The following is a 12,870-nucleotide window of genomic DNA, read 5'->3' on the forward strand; positions in this document are numbered from 1 at the left end:
TGCGCTGCCAAGTAGGGTGGTGGAGGCAGGCACGCTGACATCGTTTAAGACTTACCTGGATAGTCACATGAGCAGCCTGGGAATGGAGGGATACAAACGATTGGTCTAGTTGGACCAAGGAGCGGCACAGGCTTGGAGGGCCGAAGGGCCTGTTTCCTGTGCTGTACTGTTCTTTGTTCTTTGTTGGTAAGCTGCATGGAATAAGCAACACTAGTGATCATGTGTACTCTTGAAGGTTCTTAGTCTTGCCAGCCTAAGCTTAAGTTCTCTGGGCTTGGGTCAATGAATGTGTTCCTATGGAAAGTGTGTGCGCATTCTAGAAACTGGACTTTCAATGGCTTGATTAGATTACTGTTCTAACAGTGGTGGGTATTGTTATGCATCAAATAGCCAGCTAATTAGACAAAGATAAGAAGCTCCACAGTTCCACTTTCAGGGCTTATCAAATGTGATGTGAGATAAAACTTTTTCCACAATGAGTGGGTTCAGGTCTGAATTGCTCTTCCTGTAAGTGTGGTGTAGGCTGGTTCAATCGAGGCATTCAAGAGGCCATTAGATGATTATTTGAACAGAAACAATGTGCAGGGCCACAGGGAAAAAGCAGGGGAATTGGCACTAAGTCATGATGCCATTTAGAAAGCCAGTGCAGACACAATGGACCAAATGGCCTTTTACTGTGACCTGTTATAATTATGAGCCCTGATATTTTTCTGTTGATGTAATTGATAAATAACTGTTTAATGGTTATTTTCATGGAGGCCTACACTTGTAGAGTGGTGTCCTTCAGGCTTTACTTATGTAACCAATTGACTCATAGCGAGAGTCCTCTGTACATTATGGCTAATTATCTTGCCTTAATTACTTAATTTAAGAAAAGATTTACATGATTGACTAGATACACAGCCTGATACAGAGAAATGATTATGTTAATCTCTAATAATAATGGTATTTTATCAGCTCCAAAGGCTGAATTGCAGTGTGACATATATTGATAAAATATACAGACTAAGTAATCAGGTTAAAAATATGCAAACATAACAATTGTGGAATAACAAAAATTCAGCAGGTAACTTGATCTTTTGACTAAGTTCAAGCCCAAGATCAGGTACGATGCCTTTTCCTGTCAGCTTTGGACCTTGTATGTCTCTTGTGGGGACAGTGAATTGGATTCAATTTGATTTTGGTTTTTTGGAGCAAGCAAAGAGATGTGGATTAAGGGTTGCCGCCGGTCCATTCTGAGCATTGGCTTTGTAACTTTGTAAGAGTTGTGTAAAATATTTAGAAACCCAGGGAAGTGGTGGGCAGGATTTTAAAGGTAATGTTAAAATAAAATTACAAACCAATAAATCATTCCTACACTACAGGCACCAGATTTCATAACTTAAGTACTAAATTAGCTATGTTGCCAAAGAGATTTTCCAAATTTAGTACAAATGTTAACCCTTTGTGACTTGAAGGGCGAAGTCATACGACCACTCAATAGGTGCTTCAGTATTCATTAAAATACTGTATACTATTCAATTGTTGATCATCTTTGTAAAATGCAGAAAGGCAACCTTCTGTGCACATGCATGTGTTTCTGAAAGGTCGAAGGGCAACACAATGACAGCAATGTGAAGCTTACAGGATCCCACATTTGCGTTATAATTCTTGAAGTTCGTCTGAATATCAGATGGTTCTGAGTTGTCAAATTGCAATGCTATACATCCTCTTAAAATCAGAATTGACAAGATTTTCTCTTTTAAAATGGAAACCTGAATGACAGTGCCCAATAGGCAAGAGTAATTGCTGAATTAGACGGATGGGATCTATCTTGACTTATACTCTTAGAGCTGCACATGGAGTTATTGATTTTACTCCCAAATCAGTAAAGTATGCCCTTCAAATCAAACTGCATTTGAGACAATCTTTCAGACCCACATTATTTTAAGTTAAACCAGCAATGCAAGTATTGCAGATTTGCAAAAACTCGTCTGACACAGTTGCAATGTGTTTCAATTTGTGGTATGGATCAGTCAGAGTGTGGTATACTAATGTGATTCCTCCAATAGAACTTCAATGACATTTTTGCCTCTTTTCTGGAGAACTCTGTGGGTCTGAGGTAGGACACTCCAGTGGCAAGATTTCTTCTCTTTGCTATTTGCAGCAAAAGTACAATTATACCCACTCAAAATCATCCCACTCCTGATTGGTGTCTAGTAACTTTTTGATGGAAATGCACCCTTGTAGTTAGATGTTGCAGGATTGGGCTCGGCTGTGAAGCCTCCACACTGACATATAATCTGCTGATAACTTGCTATCTTAGGCTGAGACACAAATGATAGCTGGTTGATTAAGGGACTGAAGAGAGTGGTGAGATGAATCCTTAGCCCCGAAGGGACTTATTCAGGAGAGTAGGAAGTGGAACTTTGGGTAAAATGGGTGGACAAATCTTGCTTATTTTTCTAACTTAAGCTGGTATTATTAATACTAAGAAATTACTACTATAACTTGGCTTCAGCTATCCATTTGGTAGGCTATGAAACAGTTTCTCCGTTACTGTATTTAGTGGTTAGACTGCTGTGTTAGAATTAAATATTTTCATGATAGCCAGTGAATCAAGGGCTGGGGTGTGCAGCAACACAATTTGTTGCTGATTTAAAAATCTGACAAACCTGCGATAGAACCACATCTGAAAGGAAAAGACAGTTCAGAACTGACAAAGTCACTCCACGTGAAACATTACTCATGTTTTCTCTCTCTCCAAATGTTGAGTGACCTACTGTGGACATTGAGCACTTGTTTTTATTTCAGATTTCCAGCATTGCACCTAGACTAAAAAACACTGGTCAGATTCATTCAACAGGTGAAATGCAACCAATTACATTCAGTCATGCCTATGGTTAAATACATTTTATTCAGGTATTATTATAGGGACGATGAAGATTGTGGTCTTGGATCTGAATTACCTTTTTGCTAAATGGCTGAATCTTACTTCCGGGCTGCATTGTAGGGGTATCTTGATCCATTTGTATCTTGTTTTGGGGCAATCTAAAAAATATTACATTAGACACCTGTATCTACTCAAATGGTGATATGATAAGGGAGCTTTGTAGTTCAAAACTACAGTATTATGCTCAGATTTATTTTCTGTATTAGTACCAATAGGTATAACAGAAGAAAAATCACAGTTGTAACAGTTTACTTCAATGTTGGGTAGTGCTCTCAATTGACTATTCAGCATGCTAGCCGTCCCAATGGCATATCTATAAGTAGCAATGGTTTATGCAGCTTAAAATAAGAGTTTGGAAGGCCAAATATATAATTGTACATTTTGTCGTAACAGTTAAATTGGATATAGTATGAAATTCAACACAATTGCCATAGGTTTTGCTGAAATCTATGAATTGTGCATTTAGAGTCTTCCTACTGTAGTTGCAGTATGTAAGAACCTTTGAAAACAGAAGACAGATAATGTAATTCCATTACTGTAGGAAGCTCACCTGTGTACTGTTGCTGCTTAATAAATGATTGGCCCAGTTCTGTAAAAGTGCAGAAAGGACCCTCTCCAATCTTGACGATAACCTGTTTTTAATTGATAAATGTGAAAATTCTTGGTCCAGCTCCAGGTTTCTTTTTTGTTCATTTGCTTGTGTATCTTTGCAACTCATGACACTGTTCAGTCAACAGGACCATCCATGTACATCTCAGCTGGGCATCCTCTGAAGCATCTGAAATAAATAGATCAATTATAAACATCCTATTGGTGGCAACATTGACTGGATCTTTCTTTGCGTTACACATAGGAAGGCATTTCCAAATAGGTGGAAAATTGTGGCTTAACTTCTTCCTCCCCCCTTGCATTGGCAGAGATGCACAAGACGCAGTCTATGGAAGAAATGGTTATGATTATGGAATCTATCGTTTACGGGTGGAGTTCCAGAGAGGCAGAGGAGTCGGCGGTGGATCTAGAGGAAGACCAGGACCAACTGCCCGCAGATCAGATTTCAGGGTCATTGTCTCTGGTGCGTTTTTGTTTCCGTTTCATGTTTGACAGCCAATGTTTTTGTTAAAAACCTGAGTAGAGTTGGAAAGTCATTTAGTGTAGAATGTCCGTATAAAGTTGGGGTCTCCATAAGATGGCCCACAACTCCTGGCCAATTGAACCCACAAAGCCCAATCAACTTCCTTTCTGTTTACTTTTATGCATTTCATACTGTTTAAACTTTGTGATCTTGGAGGCTCAGAAAGGGCTGTTGGCGCATTTGCTGATAAATATTAAATGAAAACGTCAACTTCTGTTAATCCCACCAAATTAACCGGAATATTCATGTAAACTTTATGTTGGACTGCAAGGATCCCGTGTGTGCACCATGACCTAAGTTTGGAGCAAAAGCTTTGGACACACCTGGTATCAAGAAACTTCATTTATTTAAGGATGAAGATCATTGTCATATGCAACTTGGCACATGGGTTTATGTACTGATCCTTATTCTGCTACAGAACTGAAGTGCATATTGTCACTTTCCCTGGAAATCATCAGCAGCACTCTAAAAATGATGTAGGCCGCCACAGTATTATTTTAAATTTCACATCTTAAATGTGATGTTAAATGTTTGGTTATAAATTGCTCACCTATGCCACTTGCAACGTTTTCTTTTTTATAATTTCCCTCTTCCATATTTCATGGCCAATTTTCACTCTTCTACCACCGCCCCCACCGACCCCCAACCTCTAGACATTGGCTACTTTCCTGTAATAATACCTCACCAAACTGGCTCAGTTCATTTTTAAACCAGACAGCAAGCTGTTTAACTTTAGATTGGGGTCATCATAGTTTAGTCCAGTTCAGTGTTCGCCCAATGTCCACACATGGGCACTTTGAAGTAGGAAGCACTGGATGCCAATCAAGACTGGGAACTCTGACTGAATTTCCTCCTGTCTAGTCTAAGGGTACTGGAGCCACATGTAATGGCAATAATGAGAGAAGTCTTTTAGTGATTTGTCACATCATCATTCTTCAAGAACTGACACTGAAAAACCAAAAATGCTGGAAAAATATACCTTGGATCAGTCAACATCTTAAAGAGAAAAAGATAACTTAATTTTTAAGCTGAGACTGTTGTACAAAATCAGACTTTTTCTACTTCACATGCTGACTGACCTGTGATTTGCTGTTTTACTCCTGATTTCCAACATTTCTTCTATCTCTACTAATTGATTCCCCGGACCAATGGAGAAAACACGCATCTGAGGCCCAAACTTTTCTGTCGTACTAATTGAGAAAAGTGCTGAGGCAGAACAAATTCCTTCTGGATTTATTCTTCAAAGATACTGCTTAATTTTACCTGACATCGATCAGTAATTCGTCTGGATATTCAGTGGCCTGTATCCAGTTCAACCCAGTGGGTATTTGGGTCTCTTACACTTGTAGAATTAGCTACTTATTTTGCTCCCTCTTGTTACCTTCTTGTATGTTGTGACTTTACTACGTTTAACACTTCAATTCAGATAAAGGAATTCGCAAAGAACTAAAAGATTAAAAACCAGATGGTGGCAGTGAACCGTGTGATCTTCGTGGCACCCCGAGGGCAACTCACATCTGTTCATAAACCCGGGATTCTTAATACAAAATCCAGGTCCTCACACACCAAAGCACACTGTATGGAATATGCCATGGAACAAGCTGTGTCAAATATCTTGCCCTACAATTTTCAAATATATTTCCTGTGGGTGAAGATGAAGATTCTTTATTAAGCGCCTTCCCAAACTAGCACTTAATATGGTGAATCAGTTGCTTGAGGAGCAATGAGTCCTAATGCTTCTGAAGAAAATATTTGGCTACAACAAAGCAGGAACACATGCAAGCTGTAGTCATTTAAGAAGGAGTTGGAAGCACTGAGGTGTCCTATCTCTCGTTCAGAGTTATTTCTTCACTTTTGAAACCATCTGAATTCATTCTTATTGCTGGTTTGTATGCAAACAGCACACCACTTTCAGTCCTTGGGGTTAATGCTTTAAAAATCTTTTCCTATATAGGACTACCTTCCTCTGGCAGCTGGCAGGATTTGAAGGATCACATGCGAGAGGCCGGTGATGTTTGCTATGCAGATGTTCTGGGAGAAGGTGCTGGAGTGGTGGAATTCCTCCGCAAGGAGGACATGGATTATGCAGTACGGAAGCTTGATGATACAAAATTTCGTTCTCATGAGGTTAGTTCTTTTTGGTCATGCGTGTTAAGAAATTCTAGACAAGGTATGAAGCACATTAGCAATGCCCTAGTCCTAGTAGTTTGGTAGTAAACACATTGACCAATATATAACATGAATCCTACTAATCAGAATTCCTGTTTGATCCCAATTCTGTGTTTAGTTAACTGATGTCAGCTAACTTAGCAGGAGAGTGACCATATTGAACTCCAATATCCCTGACTTAGCAATGGAGAGATAAGTCAGCCAAGGCAGTGCATATGAATGTTAATTCAGTTACTATGATATGGATATTGGAAAAGTGCAGGATTGGTTTGACTGCGATTTCTCAGATAGCCAGCACAGACTGTCTAGGTCCATTAATTCATGGCTAGTGTTCAACCTGGGTGATGTACTAGTCCCCATACCTATCTGCGTATAGATCCTGAGAGTGGCGGTGAGAAAAGAATGATCAGGGCAGCCAGGATATCCATAACAAATTAAATTTTGATTCTCTTTTTAAAACGTATTGTACATTTGAGACTGAATTAAAGAGTTCTTAGCCCACCTTCTTCCTGTTTGAATATGTGTAACAAGGGAGTGTAGTTTGTGGTGAAGGCCAAAGTCGATGTCATCCATCTCGTTGTTGAGCTACAAAACTTCTGTTTGTCCAAAATGTCTGGGAAGGGCAGAGTGAAGACATGGGCAATGCTGTAGATAAGAAGAGGCAAAGGCAGGGCGAAGACCACGACTAAAGAGGTGATGGTGCGGATGAGGGGAGAGACACTACAACTAAGTTTAAATAGTAGGAATGTACACAGTGCAATTACAGTCCAACAGTGCTAGATAATGTCAGACAGACACTAAAGGCTAATGATGTGATTAACTGTAGATTGAAGAGGACAGAAAGCACAAAGGAAGACAGTTGTGATTATTGGAGGCCAATCATCTCATTCCTTGAACACCCCTGCAGGAGTTCCATAGTGTAGTGTCCTAGGTCCAGATATCTTAAGCTGCTTCATTAATGATTTGATCAAATGCTATTTTGCTATCAAGGGAAGTCACTTCATTTCCAACTTAAATTCAGTTATTTTGTTCATGTTTTGGACTAAGGCCGTAATGAGGTCTGGAACGGAGGAGGTGTGGTAGAGCCCAAACCAAACAGGTTATTGCTGCGTAAGTACCGTGTGATAGCAAAGTCCAGGACACAATTAATCACTAACTTATGATTGAGAGTAGACTGATGAGACAGCAATTGATTGTATTGAATTTGACCTACCTTTTCTGAACAAGACTCACCTGGGCAATTTTTCACATCATTAAGAGATGCCAATATTTTAGTTGTACTGGAACAGCTTGGCTAGAAATGCAGCTAATTCTGGAGCACAAGTCTTTAAAGTTTATTTATTAGTGTCACAAGTAGGCTTACATTAACACTACAATGAAGTTACTGTGAAAATCCCCTAGTTGCCACACTCCGGCATCTGTTCGGGTACACTGAGGGAGAATTTAGCATGGCCAATGCACCTAACCAGCACAGTCTTTCAGACTGTGGGAGGAAACCGGAGCACCCGGAGGAAACCCATGAGACACGGGGAGAATGTACAAACTCCACAGAGGCTGTGACCCAAGCCGGGAATCAAACCTGGGTCCCTGGCGCTGTGAGGCAGCAGTGCTAACCACTGTGCTGCTGAAGTCTTTGGTACTACTGCGGGATGTTGTTAGGTTCCATAGTGTTTGCAATATCCATAAGGTCAGAAATGGGGATATTCACTGATGATTGCATATATTCAACACTGTTTGTCACTCCTTAGATACTGAAGCAGTCCCTGTCCAAGACCTGGACGTTTTTCAGGTTTGAGCTGATCAGCAACAAGTAACTTACACCATACAAGTGCAAGGCAATAACCATCTTCAACAAGAAGGAATCCTACTCATCTCCTTTTGACATTCAACGATATTACCATTGCTGAATTCCCCACCATTAACATTTTGTGGGCTACTATTAGCCAGATTCTTATCAGGACCAGCTATATAAATTAAATGGCTACAAGAGTAATCAGAGGTGGGAATCCTGACTCCCCAAAGCCTGTCCACTGCCTACAAGGCATAAGTCAGGGTGTGACGGAACTCTCCACATGCCTCAATGAGTGTATCTCTACCAACACTCGAAGCTCGACACTATCCAGGACAAAGCAGCCCACTCAACTGGCACCCCGTCCACCACCTTAAACATTCAGTCCCTCCACCACCAGTGCGCCGTGGCGGCAGTATGTACAATCTACAAGATGGACTTCAATTGTTTGTCCATGTTTGGACCAAGGCTGTAATGAGATCTGGAGTTGAGTAGGCCCGGCAGAATCCGAAGTGAGCATCAGTATGCAGGTTATTACTGTGCAGGTGCTGATTGATAGAAATGTCCAGGGCTCATTCCATCACTTAGCCAATGATCACAGAGTCTTCCAGAACTACAATCTCTACCACTTAGAAAACAAGGGTAGCAGATGCATAGGAACATCATCACCTGAAAGTTCCCCTCCAAGCCTCGCACACTATCTTGACTTAGAACTATCTTGATTTTCCTTCACTGTCACTGGGTCAAAATCCTGAAACACACTTATAGCACTGTCATTGAACCTACACCAGATAAACTGCAGTGTTCAAAGAGGCAGCTCATCACCACAAATTTTTAAAAAAGGTCTTAGAAGAGGAGTAAGGGGTTTGGTTGGTGATAGGATAGTGGTTAGAAAGAATGGAAGATATGTGTTTTGAGAAGGAGTTCCAATGACCATATCAACTGGTGTATGGGCCAAAAACATTGAGGGGGAAAGGTATCGTATCAAGGAGATGCATATCTTGTAGATGAATAAAGTTTATTTTTGCTGGGGGCGTGGGGGAGGTTTGCCAAAGATTACTGGGAGATGATATTAATTTTGGAGACACATCCACCAGCATCGTACAGCTGGTGATTGAGGTGAGGCTGGGGAGGACAGGGAGAAGTTGTTCATAGAAACAGAGCTTCTTGGGGTTATCCCAGTCCTCCAGAATGTTGTTTGAGTAATTGGCATTTTTGGCTGAGGAAAGCAAGCATGTTCAAGCCTGGTCTGACAATTAATGACTAGGCATTTGTGCATCGGTCATTTTCAAATTTATACCCCACAGATAAGTGAATGAAGATGGAGGCTATAAAAGAGAAGCAGAGGTGATGGGAGTTGGTAGTTTTAGTGATGTTTAAAGTTGGAGGTCAGCGCAACATTTAGGAGACTGACAGGACTGGAGGACAAAGTTTGGTCTGAAAGTGAGTTTGTAAGCGTGTTGCAGAGTTTTACATGAGAAAATGTTTATTATAGATTGGCGGACAGGAGGAGAATATGGAAGGTAAGGAAGTGGTCAGAGATTGATGTATCACGATGGTTTGTTGCTGGAGTTGGAGAGGGATTAAAAGTAGCATAACCACAAGAGAAGAGGAAATAGAAAATACTGCAAAGGAGCAAAAGAGATTCAGGGCTTAGATCTGTAATGACAGCCAAAGTGCACATGAACTAAACAAATGTGAAGTCTGGAACATTTCCCAGACTCCTGAATTCTGATGTTCAGAGCAGGAAAATATTTGGATGCTTGCTGTGAATTCCCTTCTCCTACACTCTTATCAGCAGCTCTTGTAACTGAAGTATATTTTAATTATTGTCACATAGATTGTACCGTGCATACTCAGGGTCATAAGCTAAGGAAAAGTTGGAGATGGAATAAAGACAAATGTATTTATATGTTTGGTTGTATGTCACTACCTTTATGGACTAGTTTGTGCAGACAGTTACAGGAAAAGGATAGTCTGTTCTCCAGATGTTAATTTAGGTGTTTCTTGCAATCTTGGAGATGTTTCACCTTGGACTGTCAATATTTTTCACAGCAGCCAGATTCCATATTTATCAGCATTTTTTGTCAGGATGTTGAAAACCAACCACTGCACAATTTCCACTCCCCAGTTAATGGTGAATTATGCTGGGCTTGCACCGAGCTTATGCAATGCTCACACACTGAAGCAGTCCATATCCAAATGCAGCAAGTGCCAGGCAATGACCATCTGCAGCAAGAGAGGATCTAACCAATACTCCTTAGCATTACCATCCATGAACCCTTCACTACCAACATTCTGGAGTTACCATTAACCAAAAACTGAACTAGACTAGTCATATAAAAACTGGCTACAAGAGCAGGTCTGAGGCTAGTAATTATGTGCTGAGTAACTCACCTCCTGACTCCCCAAAACCTGTTAAACATCTACAAAGCACAAGTCAGGTGTGTGATGAGATACTCTTCCCTTGCCTGAATTAGTGCAGCTCAAACAACACTCAAGAAGCTTGACACCATCCAGGATAAAGTAGTCCGCTTGATTGGCACCCCTTCCACAAACATTCACACCCTCCACCACTGGGGTACTGACCAAAGCTCCTTTGGCAGCACATGGAAACACCACCACCTGGAAGTTTCCTGAAAGCCACACACCACTGTCGCTGGATCAAAATCCTGGAACCTCCTCCCTAACAGCATGTGGGTGTACCTACACCACATCGACTGTAGCAGTTTAAGAAGCAGCTACCATCGCCTTCTCAAGGGCAAGTGGGATGAGCAATAAATATTGGCCAAGCCAGTGATACCCCCATCCCACAAATGAATTTTAAAAGTCACTTTGGATTGCTAGGCCAGCAGGACAATGCAGCTTGTGAACTTTGGGTGAAGATGAGTTTAGGCTGGGATGTGAAGTGTCAGATATCTCATTTTAATGTAAATGTCCCTCAGCATGTATCTGGAGTCTGTGGAACCAAACCCAAAAGAAGTCAACAACTTCAGGATCAAAGAGAAAAATAACAAATCTGATGTGTTGCAGTATTTGCTATGATGAGAAAGTAACTGCTTAATTCTGTGCTCAAACCTTTTCCCACAGGTTCTGCTCACAGCACTGATACCAATCATTTCTTTTCCAGGGAGAAACTGCTTACATTAGAGTTCGTGCAGACAAGCCCAGAAGTTCTAGTTATGGCAGGTCAAGATCAAGGTCCCTTTCTAGAGGTCGTTATTCTCCCTATCAAAGCAGAAGCTCCCCTCGGTATTCACCGAGACCCCAATATAGATGAGGACTTGGCAGTCAGAAATTTCTTTTTAATCCACATTCCATCATTGGCAGTTAGTTTCATCTTCAACTCTGTATTTCGTGATATGCTTTGAATTAAATAAACTTGTTGTTTTTCTTTTTTTTAAATTATTGATTTTGTCGTCTTGTTCCATGATCTTTTACTGGCTTCTCAATTAATTTAGCATACTTCCTTTTATTAAATAAAAAGGTAGGCTGTGTGTTTATTTGTGAAGGAACTTGTCACTGTCCTCTACTTCATAAGCCCATAATACCATTAATAATTTAAGATTTTATGGAAGAAATGAAGAAAATGTTAAATTGGGTATTAACCTAGGATTTCTCAATGAAAAATGAGAATTTGTTCCAAATTTAAAGTTATGCTGCTTCCCTGTTTAAGAGATAGTGGCATTAGCAGTTACAGATCACAGAATCTCTCAGTGCAGAAGAGGCCCTTTGGCCCATCAGGTTTGCAGCAACACGAGAACCACCTAAAGTTTATTTATTAGTATCACAAGTAGGCTTACATTAACACTGCAATGAAGTTGCTGTGAAAATCCCCTGGACCTAACCTATTTACCAGCACATGGCCCATAGCCTTGAATGTTGTGACGTGTGAAGTGCTCTTCCAGGTGCTTTACCTCACATCACCCCAAACCTCCCCTCACTTTGAACTTGTGTCCCCTTGTGACTGACCCTTCAATTAAGGGTCAGTCTCAAGGGGACACAAACTCCTTATCCACTCTGTCCATGCTCCTCATAATCCTGTACAACTGATCAGGTCGCCCCTCAGTCTGCTCCAACTAAAACAACCCAAGCCTATCCAACCTCTCTTCATAACTTAAATGTTCCATCCCAGGCAACATCCTGGTGAATCTTCTCCGCACCCTCTCCAGTGCAATCACATCCTTCCTATAATTTGTGACCAGAACTGCACACAGTACTCTAGCTGTGGCCTCACCAAAGTTCTATACAACTCCCAACATGACCTCCCTTCTTTTGTAATCTATGCCTCAATTGATAAAGGCAAGTGTCCCATTTGCCTTTTTCACAACTTCAGGGAAACTGGACAAACACACCAGGGTCCCTTTGTTCCTCAGAACTTCCTAATGTCATGCCGTTTATTAAATAAATACTTCCTTGTCAAATAACTCCTTCCAAAGTGTATCACCTCACACTTTTCAGGGTTAAATTCCATTTGACCATCCTGTAGCTCAAGATACTCTGCCTCACTGTTAACCATCCTTCCAATGTTTGTGTCATCTGCAAACTTACTAATCCTACAACCCCCCCCCCCCCCCCTTCCCCCAAATAGTCATCTATGTCATTTATATAAATGACAAATAATAGGGGACCTAGCGTTCACCAGTGGACACTGGCTTCCAGTAACTAAAACAGCCTTGTCGTCACCCTCTTGTCTCCTACAACTAAGCCAATTTTGAATCCACTGTCCCAAATGATCTGTATCCATGTGTATTTACCTTTACAAGTCTACGTGGGGCCTTGTCAAAGGCTTTGCTGAAATCCATTGAAACTAGGGTCCATATAATCTACTAGGCCTAAGGCAGAAGG

At 40.9% G+C, this 12,870-nt stretch overlaps 1 protein-coding gene across 1 annotated transcript; it reads left to right on the top strand.

Annotated features, from left to right (window-relative positions):
• The first annotated feature begins 2,918 nt into the window (after positions 1-2,918).
• LOC144487122 (serine/arginine-rich splicing factor 9-like) lies at positions 2,919-11,421 on the top strand. The gene is made up of 4 exons (XM_078205180.1): positions 2,919-2,988; positions 3,663-4,004; positions 6,019-6,191; positions 11,153-11,421. Exons 1-4 carry the CDS (start codon positions 2,919-2,921, stop codon positions 11,300-11,302), a joined length of 735 nt encoding a protein of 244 aa, XP_078061306.1. The 3' UTR covers positions 11,303-11,421.
• Positions 11,422-12,870: the final 1,449 nt, after the last annotated feature.

Source organism: Mustelus asterias, unplaced genomic scaffold (assembly GCF_964213995.1).
Source record: "Mustelus asterias unplaced genomic scaffold, sMusAst1.hap1.1 HAP1_SCAFFOLD_600, whole genome shotgun sequence".
Classification (NCBI taxonomy): Eukaryota; Metazoa; Chordata; class Chondrichthyes; order Carcharhiniformes; family Triakidae; genus Mustelus; species Mustelus asterias.